Raw genomic sequence first — 27,274 nt, 5'->3', positions numbered from 1 at the left:
TAAAAGTCTGTCATCAGTAATGATAGGTAAGCAACTTAATGCATCTGTATTTACTGTTTCGTTGACGTTGGCTGGGGCATGATGGTCCATAAAAAATCTTCATTGCTGCTTCTCACATCCCTGCTTCTGATAGAGTAATAAGAGGTAGCACTATCCTTCCTTTTGGCTACTGATGTGACTGTATCTGCAATTCTGGCTGGTCTACTGCTGTTGCATTCTGTTGAGGTGGTTCCTCTGCTGGTTCAGTAGTGGGTTCTGTATGTGGTTCATACCACCCCAGTTCTATCACTGTCTTTTGGGACTTAGTTTTAATTGCTTCACTTATCAACTTTCCTAACATGCAATATCCTTTACTGTTTTGGTGACGTCCAAGTCTGGAGAAACATGCTGTATCAAGTTTGCTGACTTCTTTTAATTTGACATTACTGAACATCTTACATGGGCTTTTGTTTTTTATTTATGCTGTGAATTTCTTTGTTTACAGGTGAGCATCCTAGCTGGTGATATCAGTGGCCGAAGTTTATGAATATGATATTTGTATTTGCTAGAAGTGATAGAAGTCTCAAGAGCTGTTTAAACAAGTTCATTGCTCTGTTTTTGTAAATGTCATTTGCTGCAGCAAAAATCTCTACACTGTCCTCTTCAGATGGCCATTTTTCACAACACTTCTCGTCACTTCTTTGAAATTGTCACCTGGCCTTATCATACCTGTTACTGCCAGTGAATTACTAATGCTTTTAAGTTCTTGAGAAAGTCCCTTCATGTGGTTGTCTCAATATACATCAGTTTTTGTTTCTTTCTTCTTCCCAGTGTGTGTTTCATTTTTATGTACATTTTTTGTCTGTCTGTCTGGGTCATTCTTCATAGAGAGATTTGTAGTACCAGTAATGGTATTGTTAATTTGTCATGTTTTCATTCTATTGTTCAATTCTAGAGGAGGAAAAACAGTTTTATCATTGTTCATTTTGCTGCATTTTTCTTTGAGCTCAAGAACAGCGAACATATCTGTGACACGTAATATGTTCACACTTCTTGTTTTGTTTCACACACCCTTTAGTGAGACACTATTTGTAGGTCAGTGCCATGTATCACTATATACATCTGAATTGCTCGAATGACAGTGGTCTTTGAGGTAGTTGCTGCTCTAAATTTGCATCTTTTTACTTAGACAGCTGTATTTCTTTTTTAAGATGTTGATTTCATTTTTAAGTCATTTTGTTAACTCATCTTTGTCCCTTAAAACCTTTTAAATTTCTCATTTGCATGTTTCTGTAATTCAGTCTGACATGACCACACAAAATCATTTGTTATAAATCTTATGGACACTTTTGAGCGGCCCCCCCCCCCCCCCCCCACACACACACACACACACACTCACTCTCTTTTTAGACTTATTACCAGTATTAATTTCATTTTTTCACTATTGTTTTCACTTAAAACTTGAATCTGTGCAATTTTTTTTGCAAAAATTGTAGGGTTGAACCATGCATAGTCTGCTTTCATGACCAGAAGCTAAACCTGTTGCAAAAATTATGTGAATTCAGATAAAATTCAAGTTGAAATAAAATAATGTATTAATAAAAATGACAATTAAAATGGCAGTCCTACAAATGCGCATTTAACCGCAAAATAATAATAATAACAACAATAATAAATGAAATACAGCAAAGATTGCATGATTGCATATTTAAAGAGGGTAGCAGATTCCCCAGATACTAATTAAACATTACCAGATCATACTATAAACAAAAAATATCTAATATGGACCTCCATTTAAAATCTACACTGTTCACAAATACAGTATACAGTATATGTTAAAAAAAGCTTATTTCCCTTCCGGTCTCTCTCGGACCATATGCAATGTCATATGTCTAATAGTTCATGCACAATACAGGGCTATTACAAATGATTGAAGCGATTTCATAAATTCACTGTAGCTCCATTCATTGACATATGGTCATGACACACTACAGATACGTAGAAAAACTCATAAAGTTTTGTTCGGCTGAAGCCGCACTTCAGGTTTCTGCCGCCAGAGCGCTCGAGAGAGCAGTGAGACAAAATGGCGACAGGAGCCGAGAAAGCGTATGTCGTGCTTGAAACACACTCACATCAGTCAGTCATAACAGTGCAACGACACTTCAGGACGAATTTCAACAAAGATCCACCAACTGCTAACTCCATTCGGCGATGGTATGCGCAGTTTAAAGCTTCTGGATGCCTCTGTAAAGGGAAATCAACGGGTCGGCCTGCAGTGAGCGAAGAAACGGTTGAACGTGTGCGGGCAAGTTTCACGCGTAGCCGCAGAAGTCAACGAATAAAGCAAGCAGGGAGCTAAATGTACCACAGCTGACGGTTTGGAAAATCTTACGGAAAAGGCTAAAGCAGAAGCATTTCTTAAACAGGAGATTGGAAAACCGATGGATCGGTCGTGGTGGAGATCATGATCAACAATTCGTGTCATGGCCTCCACGCTCTCCCGACTTAACCCTATGCAATTTCTTTCTGTAGGGTTATGTGAAAGATTCAGTGGTTAAACCACCTCTACCAAGAAACGTGCCAGAACTGCGAGCTCGCATCAACGATGCTTTCGAACTCATTGATGGGGCCATGCTGCGCCGAGTGTGGGAGGAACTTGATTATCGGCTTGATGTCTGCCGAATCACTAAAGGGGCACATATCGAACATTTGTGAATGTCTAAAAAAACTTTTTGAGTTTTTGTATGTGTGTGCAAAGCATTGTGAAAATATCTCAAATAATAAAGTTATTGTAGAGCTGTGAAATCGCTTCAACCATTTGTAATAACCCTGTAAATTGAAACATTAAATTTGCACACACTTGCACAATATGAATCACCAATAAATTTTTGTTAATACATGATAAACAATAAAGATGACCTACTCGATAGAAGTGTCTCTTTGTGCTGCATTTAATGGTGGTTTTAGGTTTTATGTGCATGTTATTACTTTCAAATGAGTGTCTTTATTATAGGTCAAATTAACATTTCATTACTTAAATAATAAATCACATAATAAACTATTCATTGTTACATAGGGAAAGGTGCAAGGGATTTCATGTTGCATTCATTTTCTGTGTAAGTGTGGAACTTGTGATGCTCTGACACATTTACCTGTTCTTCAGTACTGGTTTGTCAAGATCACTTGAAATGCTCAAAAGTTATTAACTTTTAATGATTTGTTCATTATCATTCAGCTATGGTGATGATGTGACTCCTATAGTTTTATAATATATATAATATTCAAGAGTCATTACATGCACCTTAGGACCATGATTATGCCGATGTGGTTGGTTTTGGGATACGACGAATGTGTGAATTACTATTTAATTTCAAAATATTTAAGAATATCCATTGTCTGCCATGCTGCTGAAGCCACCGTTCTTAGTGTCTTTACATTCCTCCACTTGCTAGTTCTTGAACCAACTACTTCACCGAACTCCACCAAACTGTGGTAAAACTTAGCTTCTGAGTGTCCCAACTTGCTCTCCATGGCTAGCGCCCACCTGGCCCTGGTCACTATGACTGGCTCAGCCTCCACTGGCTCACTACAGCCCCACCTTGGCCCCCTCAACCAAGCCAAACTTAGAAATCCACAGTTTCAGTAATTTTACACAGCTGATAGCTTGCCAGCATACCTTTTATGTTACAAGATCATGACAACAGTTCCTGAACATGTTTGCATGTAGAAAGACTAGGAATAAAACCCCATCCAGCCATGAAAATTTGTGGTTTTCATTTTTTCCTAAGTCACGTAAGGTAAATGGCAGGCTGGTTCCTTTTGTAAAGGATATGGCTGCTCTTCCTTGCTCTCAACCTGCAATCTGACCTTGTTCTCCATCTCTAAGGACCTTGCCATCAGTGGTATGTCAAACATTAATCTTCCTTCATTTTTAACTGTAGAGCAGTTCCTTAGCTGATTCAGTGTGATTTCAGGAAATTTTTATCCATCATTTATAACCTGGAAACTTTTATTTTTCCCTCATATTGATGTGCAAAATTATTATGTCAGGCAGTAAAAAAAAGAAAATTGTTTACATTGTGACAGTCCTAGATTTCCTCTCAACCACAAAAATGCTTACATGCATTGAGTGTAGCACAGGTTTCGGCCACAAACAAAATGGCAGTAGATCCATCCATCTTACTCCCTGCATCTGGTTCTGTTGGATTTCTATCACTTTTGTAGAGTGAAAAGAAGTCTGAAAAAGAAGTATTCAGAGGTATTAAGTGAAGTCAGATCAAAATTACCATTTGCAACAGACAAACTTTCAGACAAGCTTATATACGGTTTCTGGCAACAGGGTAAATACTAAGGCAATTATACTTTTATTGTAAGTTCCCCCTTCTAAATGCTACATTCATTCTTTAGTTCAGTCTTGAGTACTTGCGCTGTTATGGAAGTACTTCATTCTTCTGGGAAATGTGCCAATGTGTAATGTCTTTTCTACATAATTTAACCCCATGTTTTGTTGGTACTGGTTGTAGTCACAATCTACCTCAGCTGAAACTTCTTAATTTTAAGTGGTTTCCTAAAATACTTATACCTCATATGTCATTGAGTATGCAGAGTTCCACAAACTGCTTCTATTTATGGAGTCACAGAAGTTTAGAATATGATACCTGCATGTATTTCACGTTTCACATGTGGTGGCAACAAAGTACGTACAATTTACAAAGTTAAGAGTGGTGATCACTGGTATACTCACTACAAAATTGTTGAAAGTGCTCCAGAAGTTAAGTTAGCTCTCAGATAAATAGCAAACTGAAAGCACTTGGGATCATTTAAGCTTTAAGGCAGCAGATATCATTAATTTCCTCAACAAATTTTATACCCAATTAGAATTTATACATCGCGGAAAAAACAGTTTTCTACCATTTACATTTCTATAGAAAAATAATAATCAAATTTGATATATTTCAAAAATTATTTTTGCAGACGTGTTGCATAAATTAATCATCTGGTCCTAAAATGAGCAATATCAGGTTAAGCAGGTATCTGTACATTTCATTTCATATTTACAAATTCTCCATTGCGTCATTCATGGAATGATTACAAGTCCTAATATACTCTGTAATGTGATTGTCCGACGTGGTTTTTGCCATGTAAGCACAAACACCTCACTGGTTTGCTTGCTTGTAGTTAAAAATATACACAGCAGCAAAAAAAAAAAAAAAGAAAGTCATAAATAACATTCCCCACACTGAGTTATGCAGTGAATATTGTCTCTGCATGTGTGTGAACCATATACAGAAACTGGCTACTTTGCCTGTACCAATGCCCGTGTGACGGATAGCCTGGCCCACGAAATTTAGCATATGTACACTTACTTGCTGCTTTTGTTTGCCATTTTCCTTGACATTAGCAGAACAATAACAAATTTTACTATCCTTGGTGATTAATGCTTTTATACACCAAAAACTATTTCTAATGAGTCAACATAATAGTTGTTGAAGATTATTTGAGTACATAAGTTGGTTGAGTACATAAGTTGGTTGATTCATCAGCATAATAGCCAGGTGATTAACCCATGTCACTACTGAATCAAATTGTTGTGCATTATGTAGACTAGTGTGAAGGAGATAAAATGCAGAAAATATTGCCACATGTGGCTTAGTGGTTAAATGGTAGTCCAATTGTCAGACACTGGTCCTTATTTTTCCTTCTCTTGTGGATGGCAGTAATTTTCATTCCTTTTCTAAATACATCTGAAGGACAGAATAAACTCCAAAAGGAGGTCATTGAAACTGATGTTGTGACAAATGGCTTGTGTATACTGCAATCAGATAACTAATTTTCAACCAAGATAACCATTGTTCTCTAGCTCACACAATTACACTGGTTCACTACACTATTGATGCATCTATTCTAAAATCTTCAGGCTGTGTTAGAAGACACCCTTTTCCAAGTTGGGCCAACGGCCTTGCTGCAGTGGTAACACAGGTTCCCATCAGATCACCGAAGTTAAGCACTGTCAGGCTGGGCTAGCACTTGGATGTGTGACCATCCGGTCTGCCAAGCGCTGTTGGCAAGTGGGGTGCACTCAGCCCGTGTGAGGCAAACTGAGGAGCTACTTGATCGAGAAGTAGCAGCTCTGGTCTCGGAAACTGACATACAGCCGGGAGAGTGGTGTGCTGACCACATGCTCCTCCATATCCACATCCAGTGACGCCTTGGCCGGTCGGTACCATTGGGCCTTCATGGCCTGTTCGGGAGGAGTTTAGTTTAGTTCTTCTTTTACGCGTTGGAGTAAGGATGGCGGCTGAGCAGACAAGGGTAGGCTGGCAACACGAGTGATGCACAACCTCATATTTGTTTTTGTTGTAGGGATCAAAAGCAAGAAGTATGGCTGAACAAAGCAAGAAGAGGTTTTAGCCAGAGTTCCTTAAAGAGGTAAATAATTTTCAGATATCCAATCTGTAAAGGCAACCCAGTAGGGATTTTAGGTGTGGACGTAGTTAATGGAAGCATATATGATTTCGTTTCAACCAGATGTGAAGTAGCCTTTTCCCCATTTGAAAACTGGTTTCTTTGTGGTTTTAGGCAGGTATTCAATCATATACATTAAAAGAATGTGAGTGTGATAATTTGAAGTGCAGTTGAGGTAGAAAATTCTGTCAGGGTTCTAAATGAACTAACACCGCCAGAACTCTACTAAATCATGAAATGAGGCAATTCAGATCTGTCTTCCTGGTCCAAGGCCATGATATCTCTTTGATGATGGTAGACTTCACCACCTAGGTTTTGAAGCAATAATCCAACATTTAATACTCTGTTTCAACCTCGAGGTAATGATACTGAATGGTAACGTCTCCATTTACGGAAATCCTGGAGACATCATCTCAGATTTATATGACTATGTTTCTACAAAGCTGTCCCTGATACCAAGTTGGAGACTTTGCCTATTTTGAGCACTCTAGTGCATATTTCAAGAAATTATTTCACTTCTAACTATTCGTACTGCTCGGGTTTTATTAAGGTTAAATTTTCCTTCAAATTTGAGGTTCCTTGAGACTGACTGACTATCAGTTGGACAGGGGGATTGGCAGGAAACTGAGGAGACTTCATTGAAGTCCATAGTTTGGACATTTGTGAGGAGTGATGTAGAGAAACAATTGCAAAATGTAAATTAGTTTGGCTGGATTGAGATTTCTTTACAATTTCAAACAATAATATTTCACAATCATAAACAATGCATCACATCAAATGATGTTGCAGTGTCCATGATTCCTGTCTCTATGGCTAAGAGCATTGTATTCATGGAGAAATTTTCAAGTTCTGGAAGTGATTGCTTTGATTGAACCAGGTTGCTGTGCCCTGCAAATGCATAGATAGTGTCCCTAAAGGTCTGGATGTGCATTCCGGCACTAAGGGCACAAATAAGCTGTTTGGTGCATTAGAGACACCAGCTTGGCAGAAATTTTTGTGTTCCATAGATGACATCCCAGTAATGCTGAATGTATCAACTAATTTTAAAGATTACTTGATTTTGCATTCAAAATGTAACTACATGTTAACCATTTACCTAAGAAATTTTAAATGATATTCACACAATGCTTCACCTGTATCTAAAACAAATTAATCCTCTCCCTCTCCCTCTCCCTCTCTGAAAATTCATTGTAGTAGAAGTACTTGTCAAACAATAATTCTCAATTTATGTTTAATATTGTTTTTGTTTTCCGTCAGCAGAAATGTGATCAAATATTTTTCCTTGTTATAAAACTGGGTTAGAAATAAAATGATTTGTTTTTTGTATGACACAGTGGTAAGTCTAAGACTACTGATTCAAAGTTTTAGGTTTGATACCTGGTCAGTCTTGTGATTTTGATCTGTCATTTATCATTTTTTTCACCGCAAGCAATGTTGTAAAAAAAATGTTATGTCACTGTAGTTCAGAATGCACATTAAACTGTAGGTCAAGGATGCCCATACCCAGGGGCAAGTGCCCCCCCCCCCCCCCCAATCTCTTAGGGAAAGGAAAAAATATATGGTATAGTCAGGTGTTTTTCTTTCAAGAAAATTATTTAAAAGTCTGCAGTGTGCAGATTTTTAACAGGGTCGGAACTGGAACTTTTTTATGGTTACTTACGACTCACCATTCATCTTCCAAAATATTAAAAATACTCCATAGCCCCAGGTCTATACCCCATACCCCTACAGACTACCGCATGGGCACCCTTGCTGTAGGTCACTGTATAACGGGGTGAGTCAGTCAGTCCAAAGACTGAAGGAAGACAAGTTCATACCAATTTCAGTAGGACTATGCATAATAAAACACTGTGGTGCTGAGGACGACTTTGCTTACCCCTATATTTTGTACAAAAAATTTGCAAATTAAATGAATGTTCTGTTGCTATGGAGAGTCATAAAACACTGGCATATTGCATCACAAAAGACATCACTACTTTCATATAAAATTTTTAAACTTTCGCTTTACCATTGTGCCACTATGTTTTGAGTAAAAATTAACACGACATTCTTGCTTATGTTTAGAAAGACATAATGATGGTGCATTTTAATTATAAGATAATTTATCTAGCCTTGTCTCATGAACTCAGGTGGGCTTAAGTTCATATTTCACAGTAATAGTCAGTGAAAGGATTTTAAGGTGCAAATTATGGACAGAAAAGGTTCTGAAAATACGTACAGAAAGGTGTAAAAAAGGGTGGTGATGAAATTATTCTATTCAAGTTTAAACTAGCTGCATGAACTTCCCATTTACAGGGTTCTGTTGTACTGGATTACATATATTATTTCAATGTTTTTGACACTAAGTCACTGGCACTTCGAGCTCAGTAGCTCATTATATGTGGAGAAACTCTGCTCATCATCTTCAGAAACCAATGGAGCATATCTTGTCAGCACCTGCAAAGGAAGTTCTCAAAGTTGCAAAGGTTTCCACATCTGGATTGTTCTTCAAATGTAATTTTGATTTGTCTTTAGAAAATCCGTGAAGGATGTCCCGTACATTCATCAACTTCTACCACTGCTCCTCCTCCTCCTCCTCCTCCATACTTTCATCAAAACTCTGAATTACATCAGGCAAATATTTGTAACCACACACTGCAAAAAGTTCCAACTCTAGGTCTTTGTTGTTTACTACTTGTTGGGCCTGCATGATGGCTGCTGCATCCACGGAGTGTAGGGCACGTATGAAGTGTTTCATTTTATCAAAGTTTTCACATGAGAGAACTGTGCACCTTGCACCAGTACCCCGTCTTAGTGATGACAGGAAACTATGGAAGGTTTGTTGATGCAAAGTTTGACAACTGGGAGCCCTTACCAAAATGATTGTCACAGCAGCAATGAAGCCATTTACCATGCAGTGATTTTCCCTAATACTTTCTCAAACACGGTGTAGACTATGTGCAGTAAATGTCACAAGGTTGAGTTTGTGATACATACCCTTCAGTTGTTGGAAATCTAGAAGCAGTGGTCAGTCACCACAAGCCTGACTTTTTCGTAATGTATGCCCCTAGGCACAGGTTCATGCATGAGTCATTGAACGATTACTTTATCGTGCAGGCATTTGTCTTCTCAAGTTTGTACATTTTAAAAAGCATAGGGTTTACCCATTCATCAGATAATGGAAAAACCAACATATTCAAAATATATGTTTGCAGCTCATCAGTAGTTTCACCTAAAACGAATCCCAATTCATGTTTGCCAACCACTGCTTTCATTTTCTCTAAAATGTTGTCGTAATTTAGGTGTTTGTAACTTTGTCAGAGTGCTCTCATCTGATATTGACCTTTGTGTGTACTTGCCATGAAATGGTTTGAATGCAGTATTGTTTACCTTATGGATTGGAATTCTGACTGGATTAATACCATGGCAAGATCTGCACCTAACCCATTCAGTGACTGCTGCTTTTCAGATCATGAAGTAAAGGAGTGTACCAGAGTAATTTGTTTGAATTCCAGCTTGCGAAGTTCAATGTTTTTTTAAATGTTTGTTGCTCTGGATGTGGTGATTTATTCTCTTTCTTTGATGCCTATCATCAATTGCAATATTTACTTCACAGGTGGCACATTGCAGAATCATGCCATCAGCTTCAATAAATTGAATCTTGAATTCTTCTGAAAGTGCACACAACTTCTCTTTCTTAACCTTCGACACGATTTTTTGCCTTCAGGGCCTCGGCATTCATTTGCTGCGTGAGCACTTGGCGACCTGGGGACTCCTGAGCTAGGGACTGGTAAGTGCTGCCAGTGTCCCCTGTCACCGTAAGGTCTATGCATGGTGCAGTGTGGCAGTGGAACGTTGTCTCTCTCAGGGAACAGGGATCTTGGCTTGATCGCCTGGATCATGAGGACAGAATAAACCTGTATTAAAAGCCCCTCAATCTCAAGGTTTGCTGTGCGGTGATGGGATGCATGGTTGTTGAGGTGGAACAGTCGTTAGCGGGCAACCACTGGGAAACCTGCGACACCTCAGTTGTATAAGGCATACTCGGGCATGCCGGCCCTGTCTGAATGGACCCTTGTTTCCCTAGCTAATTGTGGGGCTGAGATGGAACCCTCAAAATCTTCTTCACACCCATTTATCCAAGAGAATGATAGAGGCTAGTCCTCCTGATATTAAGAATACTTCAGACTTCAGTAACAGAGCTCATGGAGTTGTGAATAATAAAGTGTCTTTGGTGATAAAGAGGAAGGAGGGGACATTTGAAAAAGTGTCCCCCTTCTATATCCGTAAGAGTTTGCAAGGTGTTGCTGACACATTAAAATCTATATAACAACTGTGTAATGGCTCATTGTTGGTCGAAACTAACAGGTCAAAGCAGGTCATTGACACTGTCCACAATGAGGGGATTCGGCTGGCCATGGGTGCTTATAGGACCAGTCACGTACCCAGCCTCTGGGCTGAGACCTGGGAACCGTCACTTACCATTTGGCGACAACTCCTCATGGTATGTAAGGCATGTAAGATCCTTGCAGCTCCAACTTCACCTGCACACCATACTTCTTCAATGAGCCACGTGCCTTACTGCCATTTGGGATTCGCGTGCAGTGTGTGCTGGAGTCACTCGGCATGGAGCAAGTACAACCCCAAATTCTGGGTTTTAACTGTTTGCTGCCCTGGTTACTGCAGAGGCCCAGCGTCATTTTAGATGTAGCGCAGTACAGGAGAGATTGGACTCCTGCTTCTGCTTTTAATTCTATATTTACAGAAATTTTATATGTGCACGGCAACTGTGTAGCTATCTTTTACAGATGGGTCTAAGCAGAGGGACTCGGTTGCTCTGTCGTTTTCCCAGATTGTGTCCTCAAGATCCGACAGCCTAGGAATTTACTATCTTTGACATAGAATTATATGCAGTCTTGCGGGCACTGGAGCAGATGAGGCATTCTTCCAGTGCCAAATTTCTTGTCTGTTCAGATTCTCTGAGTACCCTTTACTCTCTCCAACGTTTGTAGCCAGCGGATAAAATCATCCAGAATATCCAGGATGCCCTCCTTCAACTACAATAACTGGGGAAGGAGGTGTCTTTCTGCTGGGTACCTGGGCACATGAGAATTGTGGGGACAAAAGGGCAGATCAAGCAGCCAAAGAGGCATGTCATGATCCTCACGTATTTCAGTGTGCCATCTCCCTGCATGCTATCACCTCGCTGTGGAGGTACAAGGTCATGCGTCAATGGGAAGACGAGTCGCTGAAAGTGAATGACAACAAGCTCTGTGTAGTAAAGCCCACAACTCAGCCGTGGCGAGGTCCTTCTTATTCGCCTTTGCATAGGCCACAGCCCCTTGACATATAGATTCTTACTCCAGCAAGAGGACCCTCCAATGTGTGGTGCTTGTGGTGTGCAGATCACTGAGTGACACATTTTATTGGACTATGTTTTATTTGCCAACCAGCAGACAGTGGCGGGTTTGCCGACAGATCTTACCTCTATTTTGAGCAGTGTTCCAAGGGATGTGGTCAAAATTTTAAATTTTTATGAATTGTCCAACATTTTGAACAAAATTTTAGGGTGGCGTTTTTAATGTGTCAATAGAATGACTGGCTCACCCAAGTTTTTTGTAAGTGGTCAGCCAGTCACATTTCTCTGTCCTTCTATTTAGCTCTTCTGTGTTTCTTTTCCGTGTTTTAATTTCATGTATAGCTTCTTTCTCTCCTAATTAGTTTTAGTGCATGTGAGATAGTGAGAGTTCAGTCCTTTTGAGTGAGCGTACAACAATTTTAGTTATTTTAGTTTATCTTCACATTCGTTTCTTTGGATAAGTGTAAGGCTGCTGATGACCTCGTCGTTGGTGCACATAAAATCCAATACACACACACACACACACACACACACACACACACACTCGATTTTGTTGTGAACAATCTTTTGTGGTAAAACACTAACACAGCGAACAAGACAATACACAGTTGATAGTGGAACCATTAAATTCATGCTAGCTGTAACAGAATTTAGGTTTCAATTGTTTCAGCATCAATTTTATTTGATTTCACAGCTGCAGATTGATCATTGCTACTGAGGTAGACTGTCGTTACTGAGGCTGATCATTGTTGCTGGGAGTACGAATGATTACTGGTGCTTCCCATAAATTATATTTCAAACTTTATTGGCCATTGTTTACTTTTGATTGAACAAATACTTAAAATCCTGTTCAGGAAGAGAAAGAAAAAGGTTGAATCTATTAAAAATGCAGATAAAAGTGTGCTTAAGTGTGCAATAGAAAGGGAAAAAGTGCAGAACGTGGTAATCTCACAAAAGATGCAACAAACTGTGTTTATTTAATTTGATTTCATGTTCCCAGATGCATATGTTGACCTATCTGTGAGATAGTAGCTATATTTTTGGAAAGGTGTTGCGCATTAAAATCCGTCCTTTAATAGTAATAATACTTCCCACTGTATAACAGATTCCAGATAGCGTTGACGTATTCCATCTACCCAGATAGCTTCTTTCCATACCTAAAATGTCCTGGTGGAATGTCTTCCCATGTACATCAGTTACTGTGCTATGGCTTCCAGGAATCATACCAAGCAGGAATGAGTAAAATGTGTGTTCAGATGCAAATTATAGCTTAATTGTTGATATTGTATTAGAATATCTTGGTTATTTTAACAACAGTTTTACACTGCTTTCTTATTGCACTGAAGCAGTAACTGAAAGTGTTGTGAATTATTAATTCACAGATTTTCAGATCAACAAACACTCCTTCCTTATATAGAAAAGAAGTGAATATTTTAAATAGTATGCTTCAGAATCTAGAGAAATTGGATGTGTTTCATTTTCATTGTGCAGGAAAACTGCTTTTAAATGGGTGTTTCTGCAAAAAGTTAACAGATTTTTATTTGTGTTAAATGCCTAAAGAATCCAACAAATGGTTAAAACCAGTTATGGTGATCAGGTTGTATTCCATTTTAAAAGCGTTTCTTGTCTATGTCTTAGTATATTGTATTACATACCATTACATGCCCAAACATTATGACCATCTGTTTAATACTTTTGGAAAGCAATACAACTGAAAATTTTGCATTGCATGGATTTGACAAGTACTCAGTGGTTTTCTGAAGGTGTATGGCACCGGATTTCTGTGCCATTTCACACAGTTCCTGTAGATTATGGGCCGACGGTTTGCGTGCATGGAGCTGTCACCTGATAGTATCCCATATATGTTGCATCAGATTAATTTCAGTGAATTTAGTGACCAAGACATCAATGTAAGTTCACTGTCGAGCTGCTCAAACCACTGTAGCACTATTCTATCCTTGTGACACAGACTCGTATCCTACTGGAAGATGCTATCACATTTGGGGGGATATCAAGCACGAAGGAATGCAGATAGATGTCAATTTTTTCATAGCCCGCAGCTGTCGCGGATTTCATTGACAGTCAATTTTTTTATGTTTATTATCTGTTGGTTCTCCAAATTGCATGAGAGTGGAAGAAAAAGCATTAGTCATAAGCTGCTACTCTGCCAATATTGAATTTTATGTCCAATGTGAGGGGTGATTGTATATTGTCTTGGACTCCTAATTTAAATTTGATTATAATATAAGTACACACTAAAGGAATAATTACACCAGGTTGAGATTAAAATGACACTTAAGCACACACAGCAGATGTTTTCTAGATGTTGTTACAAACATTGCTCACTAGTGTGAAACATGAAGTGAAAGAGTTCATAAGTTATTGGTTAGTGACAAAAACGAACCTTTAATTTACTGATAAATAAGCTACAGAAGTGCACATATACAAAATACAACCAAATACTCTCGAGTCAAAAATTAAAGCAAAAAAACCGCTATTGCCCTGTCCATTGCGTAATTCATGATATAGTCATACAAACTTTCTACAGATGTCCGTACAGCTGTGTCCTGCAAGGAACATGGCATTCCGGTCAGCGGTCAACTACACCAACAATGAAGTCATGACACCTATCAGACGATGTAGTGTTTACCAGGTAGACCTACATCCACAATCACTGTGCACATACCATAGATGGTGCAATATGCACAGAGAAGATGTCTACCAAATTCTCTGTGGTGGAGGGCCATAGGAAGAATGGAAGCAGAACAGTCGCAAAATCATGTGGACCAGTGGCTTAATGTGAATCATTCTGTTGTTTCTTGAATGTGGTGACAGTTTGTAGAGACCGAAACTGTATCCCGAAGATGAGGGCAGGGCCAACCATGTGTGACATCAGAAACAGAAGACCATTATTTGGCTGTAAGGGCAGAATAGTACCGCCATTGCACTGTGTGGCAAATTGGCACCTGACTTTGCAGCGTCCAATGGACATGAATCGAGGCAAACAGCATACAGAAGGCTTCGGCAGAGTGGTCTTTACTGTTGAAAACCTGCTGTGTGTGTGTGTAGCTCTGATGTATCTTCACAGAAGGGAACGTCTAGAGTGGAGTCATCAGCATGCCACGTGGATGTTCAAACAGTGGGCCAATATTCTTCTCACAGATGAGTCCCGATTTAGGTTGGACAGTGTTGCTTAGCGGATTTGTATCTGGAGGGAATGTGGAACACTATTTTGGAACACAAACATTGTGGAAAGAGACTTATTCGAGGAGGAAACACCTCTTCATGAAATTGCACAGGTGGATCGGCAAAGTTAAACTGGTGTCAGGTATCGTGATTAGATCTTAGGTCCTCAAGTGCGATTGTTGCGGTATGCTGTTGGCCCAGACTTTGTACTAATGAATGATGATTCTCGAACTCATAGAGCATGGGTGGTTGATGTTTTCTTGTAAACGGAAGATACTGCATGCATGGTGTGGCCTGCTCACTCCCCGATTTTAATCCAATACAGCACGCCATGGATGCCAAAGGGAGATGGGTTTCATCACATCAGCATTCACCAACCACTCACTTAGACTTTCGATTAGCTCTGCTGTAAGAATGGGCATTATTGACTCAACATGAAACTGATGTCATCATTCACAGCATGCTCCATCCTTATCAGGCCTGTATTGCTGTCAGAGGTGGCCACACTCCATACTGAGCACATTAACCACTTGTCAGAATGTGTGTACATATCCTGTAAGTTGGAAAAAACTAAGAACATTTTTGTTTACTGTTAAGTATGTTGCAGTTCCTTACAGTCTGCATTCGTTACATTGTGTCTACTTCACTAACATCTTTTTATATTGTTTTGAGGCAAAATAAATGCAACTGTGCAAAATTTCTGTTTTTGGTTCAATTTTGGGCACCAGTCTCGTAGCTTTAGTTGGAGGGGTAAAACAGAGAAATAATTGGAGCTATGGGTAAAGTAACCTCCCCCCCTTCCCCCCATTTCTTACTTCAACTGTATCAGAAAAACAATAAACTAAAACATTCTAATTATTGTGCTTGCTACTTTTTGTCACATGACAATACATAAAACTTAGTTAATCGAAACAGCAAAGATTTTGTTCCTTCCAAGGTTTTTGAGTGTACTGTCATATCCAGTTGTTGAAAGTCCATCATCACCTGATGATGGCTGAACAGTTCCTCACTGAAATATTATATATTTTTGATGATTAGATTTAACAGTACACCAGGGAACCTTGGAAGCAGTATATACATTGGGACAGCCTTAGATCACAAAGATTTTGATTTTGTTTCATAGTGCTTGTTTTTGGGTATGTCATACCCATGATCAAGCTTAATGCCCTGTTTGATGGATGGGTCACCATAAACCTTACCTCATACACTCGCTAAAGAATATGATCAAAATTTTTTATACACAAAGATTCAAACTTCCTATACGTGGTTTAAATGTCTCCTCACTAGCAGTCATGGCCACCTGGGGGGAGGAGGTTTGAGGATTTCTTTCCAAAAAGACTATGCGTGTCGGGCCCCATGTAGCTTTCACTACAGTCCAGGAAGTGCTTAACTTTGTGTTCATTGTGCACACTTGTTGCTTTAGTTCTCCATGAAATCTGATCTTTGGAAAATAATTCTGCCATCAGAAATTACATTGGTGCCAACAATGAAATGTCACTTGCAGTATTGTTGTTTCTATCATGACATATATTGCAGGGTGTACTCCATTGCAGACTCTGTGTCAAGTGCCTGCTTTGACACGCTGCTGTGTGTGAATTTTGTATATCTGTTCAAATTGTTGACACACATTCCAATTTCTGCTGCTTCTGTGATGACTGGGTCCCCCACTTGTTTGAAGTATAGGCTATAATCCATATTTGAACAAACAATATTTTGTGCTTATTCCTAATGCTCCATTCATCAATAGCATATCCCTGTACTTGACGGGGTGCCACCACTGCTCTTTACAACTCTGGGAAATGTTTTGACTAGATTGTCCTACTTCGCTACTGCCACTTTCGCATGAAATATTGTAATCACCTGGGCTCTTGAACTATCATTCACAGGGAGTAACATCTCTTCAGTTTCCTTAAGTGAATGAAAGACTATTTTAATCCCATGTCTGTTTAAGAATTGTTTAACTTGGTGTTGCTCTTCAGATCAGAAGAAATATCATGTTCTGATTGTCTAAACTCGGATTTACATTTTCTGGAGAGAGCTGGCTTGCTTTCATGTTTTTGATACCAGTTTTATCTGAACACAGTGGTTAGGTGTTTTATTTTGGCAGTGTGATGGTTCTCATCAGATGTGTTTCTGACTCTTTCAGTGTGTTTAACACAGCATTTGGGAAGGATGAAAAGTGTGTCCGTCCTTCTCCATTTCCACAGAAAACTTTTATAAGATATAAGCTGTGCATGTGGTCAAAGAATTACTGCAGTGTTTCCTTTCCATGAGGCCAAATCAAAAATGTATGACCAGCATAATCATAAAAACAGAATAGTGCAAGTGTAGGAGAGCATTGTTTAATACATATTCTTCAAATTCTCCATGAAGAAATTGACCACAGCTAGTGACAAAGGTGAGCACATGGCCATTCCATGAGCCATATCATATTATTTGTCACTATACATAAATTAAGTGGTGGTCAACATGTGTCGGAATAATTTGACAGTACCTCGAGGAAAGCAGTTGGTGTGCAAAATCATTCATTATACCAAACAGACCTGTAAGAAAATTGCTGTGTTGGAGGCTGCCATCTTCTTGCATCTAGTAATGTCATTGTGTAGATGGACATAGTGGAATAAATATAAAAGATAATGGCTGGAAGAGAGAGAGAATAAACTCTTCATTTGTTAACCTGACCACTGGCATCCTTCGTCCCACAAATGCAACAAGGTTCACTTCAGTGTTCGACACTTTTTCAGAACCCTCGGCTCCCTCCTTCAGCAAGACCCACCACGTGTGTGCTATACATATGATGCCACGATAGCATTGCATAATATCTTAATGGGAAGTGGTGTGTGGCATCAAGTGGTTTGATAGGAGACTGACTGTGTAATTTGAGCAGTGACTCTGTCAGTATTAAACACTTCAATTTTTGTGAGTGAACAAATTTTATACCTAGCATCTTAGAAAGGGCAACTGAGTTGCTTTTGACCTCTTAAATGGTAGTGCTTAAATATCGTAAGTTATATTCACCCATTCGATATTCTAATTTAATGTTGAAGAAAATACATTTTTATTGTTTAACAGCAAAGGTGCTGTTTATTTACTGGTTGACTGGTTTCAGACTTTGCCCATTTTCACAAGTCACCTATTACAGAGAACAGAAATTATTATGAGTTGTTGCTTAAAGTGTGGGTAATAAAGACATCAGTGATAAAATGGTTGTACAGTTTAGGGTTTCGCTGCTCTCCCTTTCGCATTTTTGTGAGAGTGGGCATTTTCATGCCTTTTCATTTTTTTGCACATGTTTACAAAATCTGTGACATCAGTGTTGGACAAGTTAACTTCTGGGCTGAAAATTGGACATTCTTACTACTTTACACTTAGTGTACACTTGGTAAATGTGTTGTGTATTTATATTTAGCAGTGGCAGCTAGTGAGTATACATTTTAAGTGTTCACAGATTTTTGGATAGCATCTGCTATAGAACAGTTTTGATTATGAACAAATCTATGCAACTGCATCAATAATAATAATAATAATAATAATAATAATAATAATACATAACTTTTCTGATGTAAGAAAGATAGGTTTTATGAAATTTTTTTTTGTTTTGCACATAATTAAGTACAGTTTAGGGTTTCGCTGCTCTCCCTTTCGCATTTTTGTGAGAGTGGGCATTTTCATACCTTTTCATTTTTTTGCACATGTTTACAAAATCCGTGACATCAGTGTTGGACAAGTTAACTTCTGGGCTGAAAATTGGACATTCTTACTACTTACACTTAGTGTACACTTGGTAAATGTTTGCTTGTAGTCACATTTATTTGATTTTGTCACTTTTTCCACCAACGGACCTGGTCTGGGAGGCCTTAGTTCCTCTGTGCCTAACTTTTCCTGTTAATTTACTTTTCCTGCTAATTTACTTTTCCTGGTAATTTACTTTTCCTGGTAATTTACTTTCCTGTTAGCACTTAAAATACATTCAAGAGAGTTCATGTCAACACTGCACACATAAGCTGATTCCAACACAGTAAACTGCCATTTGTGAAAATGATTAAGTTCATGTATTAATTCTGCCAACATGATCACTGACTACAGGTAAAAGAAACCTACAAATCTGGTGTACCCTCCTGTAGGAATCCAAATGGGTTACTGTATGATTAAATCCAAAACTTAAGATGCTCTAATTCACTATAAACCCATAAAATATGTTTTTCTATCAGTATAACTATAAAATATACTGATGTCTGATCTAATTTTACAAGATAGTGAGTGAATTGGCGTATCTGAGGAGTGTGCTACCAGTGAGATTTATGCGATGTGGATGGGGATAACAGTCTGCTGCAGTGTGCCACCACCTACTGGCATTGATGTGAACTTCTGGTTGAGTAGTGAGAGCTAGCTGTGCACGCCATGAACTGTGCACATCCTTTATTGTATCCATATGTATTTGATCCATTATGTAATTACGTCATTCCAGTTATGCATGTGCAAAAGCTCAATAAAACAAGCACAATTGAAGGTGTGCTCATGGCTCTGATGCCAGGTTTCATGGAGTCTTGAGGAATATCAGTGTAGCGCAGTGCAGCAGATTTAAGTGCTGTGTATTTCAGATCACCACATCTATGTTATGCTTTACAGCATTCAAAGAGATATAACAAATAAACCTGTAAGGTATCAAAAGTTAGGGTGTTTACGTGCTCTTGTGCTCTTACCCTGCAGCTGCTACTAGTATTCAGAAAGTGTTTGGTGTGGCTAGTTGTATTTATGTCATTACACTTAACTATATCTTACATCTGCATTGAAAGAAGACATTGTGGTAGTTACCCCTTACAGTATTATGTTAATATATGTGCACAATATAGATTTGTCCTTAATTATGGTACCTGCATTATCCAGCATGATGTGATCAACGTGACAATGATACTTCATTTACAATGGAGAATTTGCTCCTACTGGATTATGTTGTGAGTCATGCTGGCTTATTTATCATAAGTGTTATCATAAGTTTGACAGAGGTTGATGCAAAGAATTTTAATTCAGTGTGAACACAGTGTTCCATCATATTACAGGTGTACAATAAATTTTCATTTCCTTTTCAGCTAAAAATCATAGCATATGAAAGGCACTCCATCCTGTGCAATAATCATCAAATATGCGACCACAAATGATTCATAAATACCTTCAATAGCACCTCAATCATTATTTGAATTGCACTCCATCCTGCCTTAATCACTTATCAAACATGAGGCTACAAAATACAAGGGTTGACTGAAAAGTAATGCCTCCATCTTTGTAACTCTTCAACAGTTGACAGCATTGGTACATGGCAGATATTGGCTTCTTCTGTAGCCTCTTCCCTACAGTTCCATTTGGCGGGAAGCCTTAGCATTGAATGATTGTGTTCTTACAGTGTGAAGTATGGAACCCTGTGCAGACTGTCAGTCAATGCGATTTGAGCAACGTGCACTCATTGAATTCTTGACAGCAGAAAGTGTCACCCCAAAGGAGATTCATCAGAGAATGAAAGCAGTTTATGCTTATTGTGTTGATGTGAGTACTGTGCGTCGTTAGGTGAGTAAACTTAAAGACGTTGAGGCGGGAACATCTGACCTGCATGACGGACAAAGCGTTGGACGTCCTGTGACACCAACCATCGAGTTTCACAAGCAAAATGTTGACAGATTGATTCAGGACAATCGTCGTATCACTCAGAGAGAAATTGCAAGCACGAACGGCATTTCACAAGATCGTCTGGATCGCATTATTGCTTTGCTTGGCTATCGGAAGATCTGTGCATGATGGGTACCCCGGATGTTGACTCCTGAAATGAAAATGCACAGACTTGAAATTTGCCAGGAACTCCTCTCATGTTACAAGAATGAAGGTGACACCTTTCTCCATTCAGTTGTGACAGGAGACGAAACATGGGTACACCATTATGACCCGGAGACGAAACGTCTGTCTATGGAATATTGACACAAAGACTCATCCCAGAAAAAGAAATTTAAGATGCAGACGTCAGCTGGAAAAATCATGGCCACAGTGTTCTGGGGCACAGATAGTGTTATCCATGTTGATTTTGCTTGATTGTGGAACAACAATAAATTCAGAGTGTTACATGACTATGCTGCGAACTCTGAAACAGCTAACAAGGGTCCGAAAAGAAAAGGGAAATGTTTTCCTGCAGCGTGACAGTGCCAAACCACACACTTCACATGCCACTAGAGACTGAATCTCACCACCGTACGGCATCCTCCATACAGTCCAGATTTAGCACTGTCTGACTTCCATCTGTTCCCGATAATGAAAGACGATCTGCTGGGACATCATTATGCTTTTGATGAAGACATTGAAAGAACTGTGAGACTGTGGTTGCAGAAGCAGTCTGTCGACTTCTTCTGTGACGGCTTCAGAAAACATGTTCATTGTTGGCAGAAATGTATCCAACTGGCTGGTGATTATGTGGAAAAGTGAATATTGGCAATTAAAGATGACATTCTAAGGATTATTTCTGCATTTGATTTATTAAAATATTCCCATCCAAAACCAATTAACGAAGGTGGAGGCATTACTTTTCAATCAACCCTCGTATATAAAATGGTTAAGGCCATTTACAAAAAACATTTTGAATCATACAGTAAAACCACTAACAAATAACAATATATATTTCAGTGCCTGATTGCAGCTGCCACCGTTCTTTCCTTCAGTATACACTGAAAATTATGACTGTGTATAACAGACTAGCGTAAGTAGACTCTGTTGGCTTATGAAGGAAAAGACACGTTTCCTCTTAAATAGTGCTAAAAAGGAAATGAAGATTTATTGTACAGCTGTGATGTGATGGAAAACTGTGTCACATTGAATATAGTCAGTGTTGTTAATACAATGGCAAAGTAAATTGGATGTATCATGTATTATATAAAAGTAGTCAGCGAATAATTGACAGCATCTTTGATGTTAAACATTTAAAAATATCTTTTCTTTTGTATTTGAAATCTGCATCACGTGACATAATGAGAACATTTATATTCTAATTTAATGTATTTTTTATGTTGATTATGTTTGACTGAAGTATAACTAAAATTTTATTCTGCTATCAGTTCTCCCTTATTTTCATTTTTAACTCAAAATTTTTAAATATTATGGACAATAGGGGCATTTTCCTCTGTAGACTTTTGCATTTTCGTACCATCTGCCAATCTTTAATGCATTGGAGTGTGAACTAAATGCTGTAAAACCAATTGTCAGAAATGAACACTTAGTCACCACCTTGAATGCTGTGTCACATGTCACAAAATATTTCCATTCATTCAGGCCATTTACAAAGGACATTTTGAATTGTACAGTAAAAACACTCACAAGGAAACTAATATTATTGATTTCAACTTCTTATAGAATTATTACACATTTTGTGCCCACCTATAGTGACTTTTGAGGATCAATCAACTATTGCTTAGTAGTTACCAAGAATCTCCTAAGCTGTGACTGTGTGAACTCTGTGCGAAGGAAAATTTTGCTGTAGGGAAGGCTTGGGGGAACAGACCGAAGATAGAGGGATCTATGGCTGTAACTAATAATACTATTGAAGAAGGCTGTGGAACAGGGTTTTCACAGTAAAAAATGGAAAAGGAGAGATGACTGCAGGAAGGATTTCTTCAATTCCAAGTTTGTAGAATTTATCAGACCACTTTAGCTATTTATGTCCTATGTTTCAGATGACCCAACATTGCCTGGGGGTTCTGGTGCTGCTGCTGCTGCTGCTGCTGCTGCAGCTGCAGCAGTAGCAGCAGGATTTGAACATGATGAGAATGGCAATGATGCTGAAGAATTTGATAGAGCAAGTGCTGCATCAAACAATTTGAAGCATGGGATTCCTTGGTGAATATTTTTTTTCAAGGAATGATCAAACATGACACTTAAATTATGAGTATTATGTAAAATGTGCATGTTCCTAAGTAATCAATCAGTTTGATGTTTATACGAATTTAAATTGTGGAAAGAAAAAGAATATATGTGTTATATCGCAATTTATTTTTATTGAATTTTAATTTTAGTTTTTATATTTTATTATTCCCTGGCTTATAAATACTCTGCAACAGATATCGCACCGACACTGTCTTTTTGTTGCGTGGTGCTCAGTGGAGGTGCTACTTTTGTACTTTCATTAAAGTGTAAAAGATTATGGTTAAGTTATAAAACTTGCCGTCCATGCATAATTTTCTGTATGCTGACTGATTGTTTTATATTTTACATTTTTTTCTTTCCCTGACTGAACATTTAGTTGATAATTTGTATTCAGTTTCCAGATGTTCACAGTTTGAACATTAAGTTTCCTATTATACTATGGTTCCCAATGTTCTACTGTTTATAATTTAATAATGTTAGTTATGTGAATTTCTTGACTGTATTTTTTTTTGTATTGTTGTAAATGTAATCAAAAGTATTAATAAAACCAATTTATGATTTGGATTTTACTTATATCTCTATTTAGTTGTCACTAATTTGTAAATATGTATTTTGTGCCTCTGAGTTACGGGTTTTTTTAGCAAGGAAAAAAACAAACACAAACACAAACACACACACACACACACACACACACACACACACACACACACACACACACACGCACAGAGAGAGAGAGAGAGAGAGAGAGAGAGAGAGAGGGGGGGGCGGGGTCTCAATGAAAACCACACCAAAGTGGGAGGAGAGACTGCAATGTATGCAGGCTATTGTCATATATCCTTTCAGTATGTACATTAATTGAAGGTGGTTTTGAGATGCTTCCTTTTCTTCATCAGCTTCCTCTTCAAGAAATTATGAGCAACAGCTAAAAGGCCCCCCTCCTCTGTCCCTCCCTCCCTTCCTCCCCACTCTGGCACTCCGGTACAGAGGTTACAGACGAGACACTTTCCTCTTCCACTTTGGTTACTTATGTGGTACAAAACATGGAAGTGAATGTGGCAATGACAATGTTGCTTAACACTTTCACCAGTGATTTTGTAAATTTGTTACAAGCTTTGTTTATGGTAGTCAACAGAGGTGCTATGCGTGTCATAGTTCTGAGGTCTCTGCATGGAATGTGATACAGGATACCTCCTACCTATACAGTAATTCTGTGTTGCTCAACAGGCCGCTGCAATTCTTTTGACTGAATGCCATTTCAGTGATGTACTTAGTCCTAACATATCCCAGTAATCTTACTGGGGAAAGAGGAACTACAGTTTAACGTGGAATCCAAACTACATGTAACTCCTGACAAATCTTCAAATTATTGAGAGGGGAAGGCAGAATGAAAATTCCATGGCACGGCCAGGATTTGACACTTGAGACTAATTTCCAATTTTATTTGCATTGAATTACATACCTAGGTCCATTTCCAACATTGATATTGTGAAGTGTAAATGTCGGAAATACTAAACTCGGTCATCACTCTGATAGACATGAAAGACAGAATAATAAAACCTGACCCATTCTTGAGTGTATGGTACAAACCAAGTATTAGACATAGTTACTATTACATTGTAATTCCCCATATCAGGTACAGAGGTGAATAACAGAACAGTCTGTCAATAAGTAATAGCACTCAATTTTATGGTCGTACAGTTACTCACAAGGGAACCTCCCTATCGCACCCCACTCAGATTTAGTTATAAAGTGGCACAGTGGATAGGCCTTGAAAACCTGAACACAGATCAATGGAGAAAACAGGAGGAAGTTGTGTAGAACTATGAAAAAAATAAGCAAAATATTCAAACTGAGTAGTCCATGCGCAAGATAGACAACATCAAGGATAGAGTAAGCTCAGGAGCGCCGTGGTCCCGTGGTTAGCGTGAGCAGCTGTGGAACGAGAGGTCCTTGGTTTAAGTCTTCCCTCGAGTGAAAAATTTACTTTCTTTATTTTCCCAAAGTTGTGATCTGTCCGTTCGTTCATTGATGCCTCTGTTTACTGTAATCAGTTTAGTGTCTGTATTTTGCGACCGCACCGCAAGACCGTGCAATTAGTAGACAAAAGGACGTGCCTCTCCAATGGGGACCGAAAACATTTGATAGCAAGGTCATAGGTCAACAGATTCCTCCACAGGAAAACATGTCTGATATATTCTATACGACACTGGTGACGGAATGTGCATCACATGACAGGAATATGTTATCGACCCACCTAACTTGTACACTTGGCGAATGGGTAAAAAGATTCTTCTACCTTGCCCGGTTTAGGTTTTCTTGTGGATGTGATTATCACTCCCAAAAAAGTGATGAAAACATAAGAGTTTGTCATATAAACTGCAACAAATGAATGCAACAGTTTGACAGTCGCACAGTTTTAACATTTTCAAATTTTTCCGTGTATAGACTGTCAAATCCTGCATATGTCCAAGCAAATCTGAACATGTCCTGGAGTTTTGGAGAGCGAAGTTGATTATGTGTGAGTGCCTGAACTTTGATAATTGACACACGATCACGTAAACAGTACTGCTCTGTGTACCTGTGCAGCTTCGCAAAATAATTGTCTGAAAAAGGAAACCTTAAACTTTTCACTCGAGGGAAGACTGGAACCAAGGACCTCTCATTCCGCAGCTGCTCACGCTAACCACGGGACCACAGCACTCCTGAGCTCACACTATCCTAGATGTTGCCTATCTTACGCATGGACTATTCAGTTTGTATATTTTGCTTTTTTTTTTTTTTTTTTTTTTCATAGTTCCACACAACTTCTTCCTGTTTTCTTGAGTGATCTGTGTTCAGTTTTTCAAGGCCTATCAACTGTGCCAACTTTTGAGGGGGGTACGATGGGGAGGTTCCCTTGTCAGAATCTAGCGATCGAAAGCAGGCATGTACATTGTCATCTTGAGTGGTTGAAAAACTAAGAGTCATTTGACTGAGGGCAGTAAATATGTGCTAGATGTGGAAATCAGATCATCTTGAGTGGTTGAAAAACTAAGAGTCATTTGACTGAGGGCAGTAAATATGTGCTAGATGTGGAAATCAGATAGGTGTGGGTGAACGGGGCACTAGTGAATGGTATTCATCTGAGTGAGTATGTTAATGAAAGACTGAAATTTGGTAGTGGTGATGGTAGGATTTGGTTTAATCTGGGTTGTTTCTTTGGATTTCGACTTGGCATTTATTGTGACCAGTGACAAAATGTATAGAAGTATTTGTGATAATATTTTAGACAATGGTATGCTTCCCTTGCTGTATCATTGGTTTGTAATCGCGGCTTTTCAGTATCAGCATAGTAATGAACGATCCACTTGCTCAAATCCGCAACCTGAATTTCATCAAACATTTTTGTGCTGAGCTTGTGCCAGATGAATTGGCCCAAAAACCTGGCAACAAATAATCACTATGTTTTGGCAAGAAAGGAGGAAAAATGCTATCTACAGCATGTTAGACCTTAATGCTGATTTTTCTCCCAGGATTAAGCACTGTAGCAGTAACGAGAGGTCTAGCATGCTCTTAGTTAAATGGCTGGTGTCTGAAATGAACTAATGAGATATTTTTTCAACATAATGTAGCAGGAACAGGGCCATGAGAAAACTGCAAACAAAATTATAAAGGAGAAAAAAATATTGTAAAAGGAAGCAGGTTGAATAGTTAATAAAATTTTCTTGTATGTGTTGCAAACCCAAACTGGAGAGAGAATGGGAAATGTCTGAGGACCATAGAGTCAAACAGTGACAGGCACAGGTCTAGTAGGGATTGGTTCCAGTGGATGGATGGGATATGGGATCACATTTTGTTACTACACCCCCCCCCCCCCCCCTTCGTCTCTGGAAATTTACTTGGGGTCACCCACACTTGTCACATATGTCACAGGTACATGTGATTTTAATAATAGTAAAATGTTTCAAAATAATAATAATAATTTATTTACCTGTGATTAGTACATCATTTTAATTTAACATCCAAGAAATCGTATTTCAGAAAAATACACCTTTTGGAAAGCGTTCACCTGAAACTCTGAAAGCAACATGTGTCATGCAGCTAGAAATAAAGTTCTAACAAACTCTCTCAACTTTTATAACACGATAATTTACTAATATAAAATTGGTAATGTGCTTTCAAAGTTATCAATATTTCACTTAGCAGTGCGACTGAGAACACAAATCTGAAGACATTGGCTATATGATCATATAAATTAGGGAAATCCTGTTTCGTTCAGTAATTTCCACCTATGTTCTGGACAATAGTCTTTCTGTGCCTCCTCCTCCTTTAGAGGAGGCCATTTCCCTTTCTGGATTTCTTTAATCAACTCTCTGTGGTTAAACAGTTCTACCTGTGGGCTTCTCAACTGTGTTGGATTAGTTATTATAG

The 27,274-nt window shown here is 38.6% G+C and overlaps 1 protein-coding gene and 1 pseudogene across 7 annotated transcripts in view; both read left to right on the top strand.

The window, feature by feature from the left end:
- The window catches only part of LOC126470571 (myb-like protein O), a 102,908-nt gene extending 79,480 nt beyond the window's left edge, over nucleotides 1-23,428 (top strand). For 4 of the 7 annotated variants that reach the window (XR_007586247.1, XR_007586246.1, XM_050098522.1 and 1 more), the window contains one exon: nucleotides 22,675-22,811. Coding sequence is in view for 2 of the 7 variants with exons in the window: in XM_050098519.1 (XP_049954476.1) it covers nucleotides 22,675-22,841 (167 nt within the window). In the remaining 5 variants the exon portion in view is untranslated. Of the gene's footprint in view, nucleotides 1-6,342; nucleotides 6,397-22,674 lie in introns of those variants that run through there. The other 3 variants (XM_050098519.1, XM_050098518.1, XM_050098523.1) reach the window with 2 other exon arrangements.
- On the top strand, nucleotides 5,929-6,046 carry LOC126471988 (5S ribosomal RNA; annotated as a pseudogene).
- Nucleotides 23,429-27,274: the final 3,846 nt, after the last annotated feature.

This window comes from Schistocerca serialis, chromosome 3, assembly GCF_023864345.2.
Source record: "Schistocerca serialis cubense isolate TAMUIC-IGC-003099 chromosome 3, iqSchSeri2.2, whole genome shotgun sequence".
NCBI classification, from domain to species: domain Eukaryota; kingdom Metazoa; phylum Arthropoda; class Insecta; order Orthoptera; family Acrididae; genus Schistocerca; species Schistocerca serialis.
The sequence above is the reverse complement of the archived record's forward strand: the minus strand, read 5'-3'. Positions and strand labels throughout refer to the sequence as shown.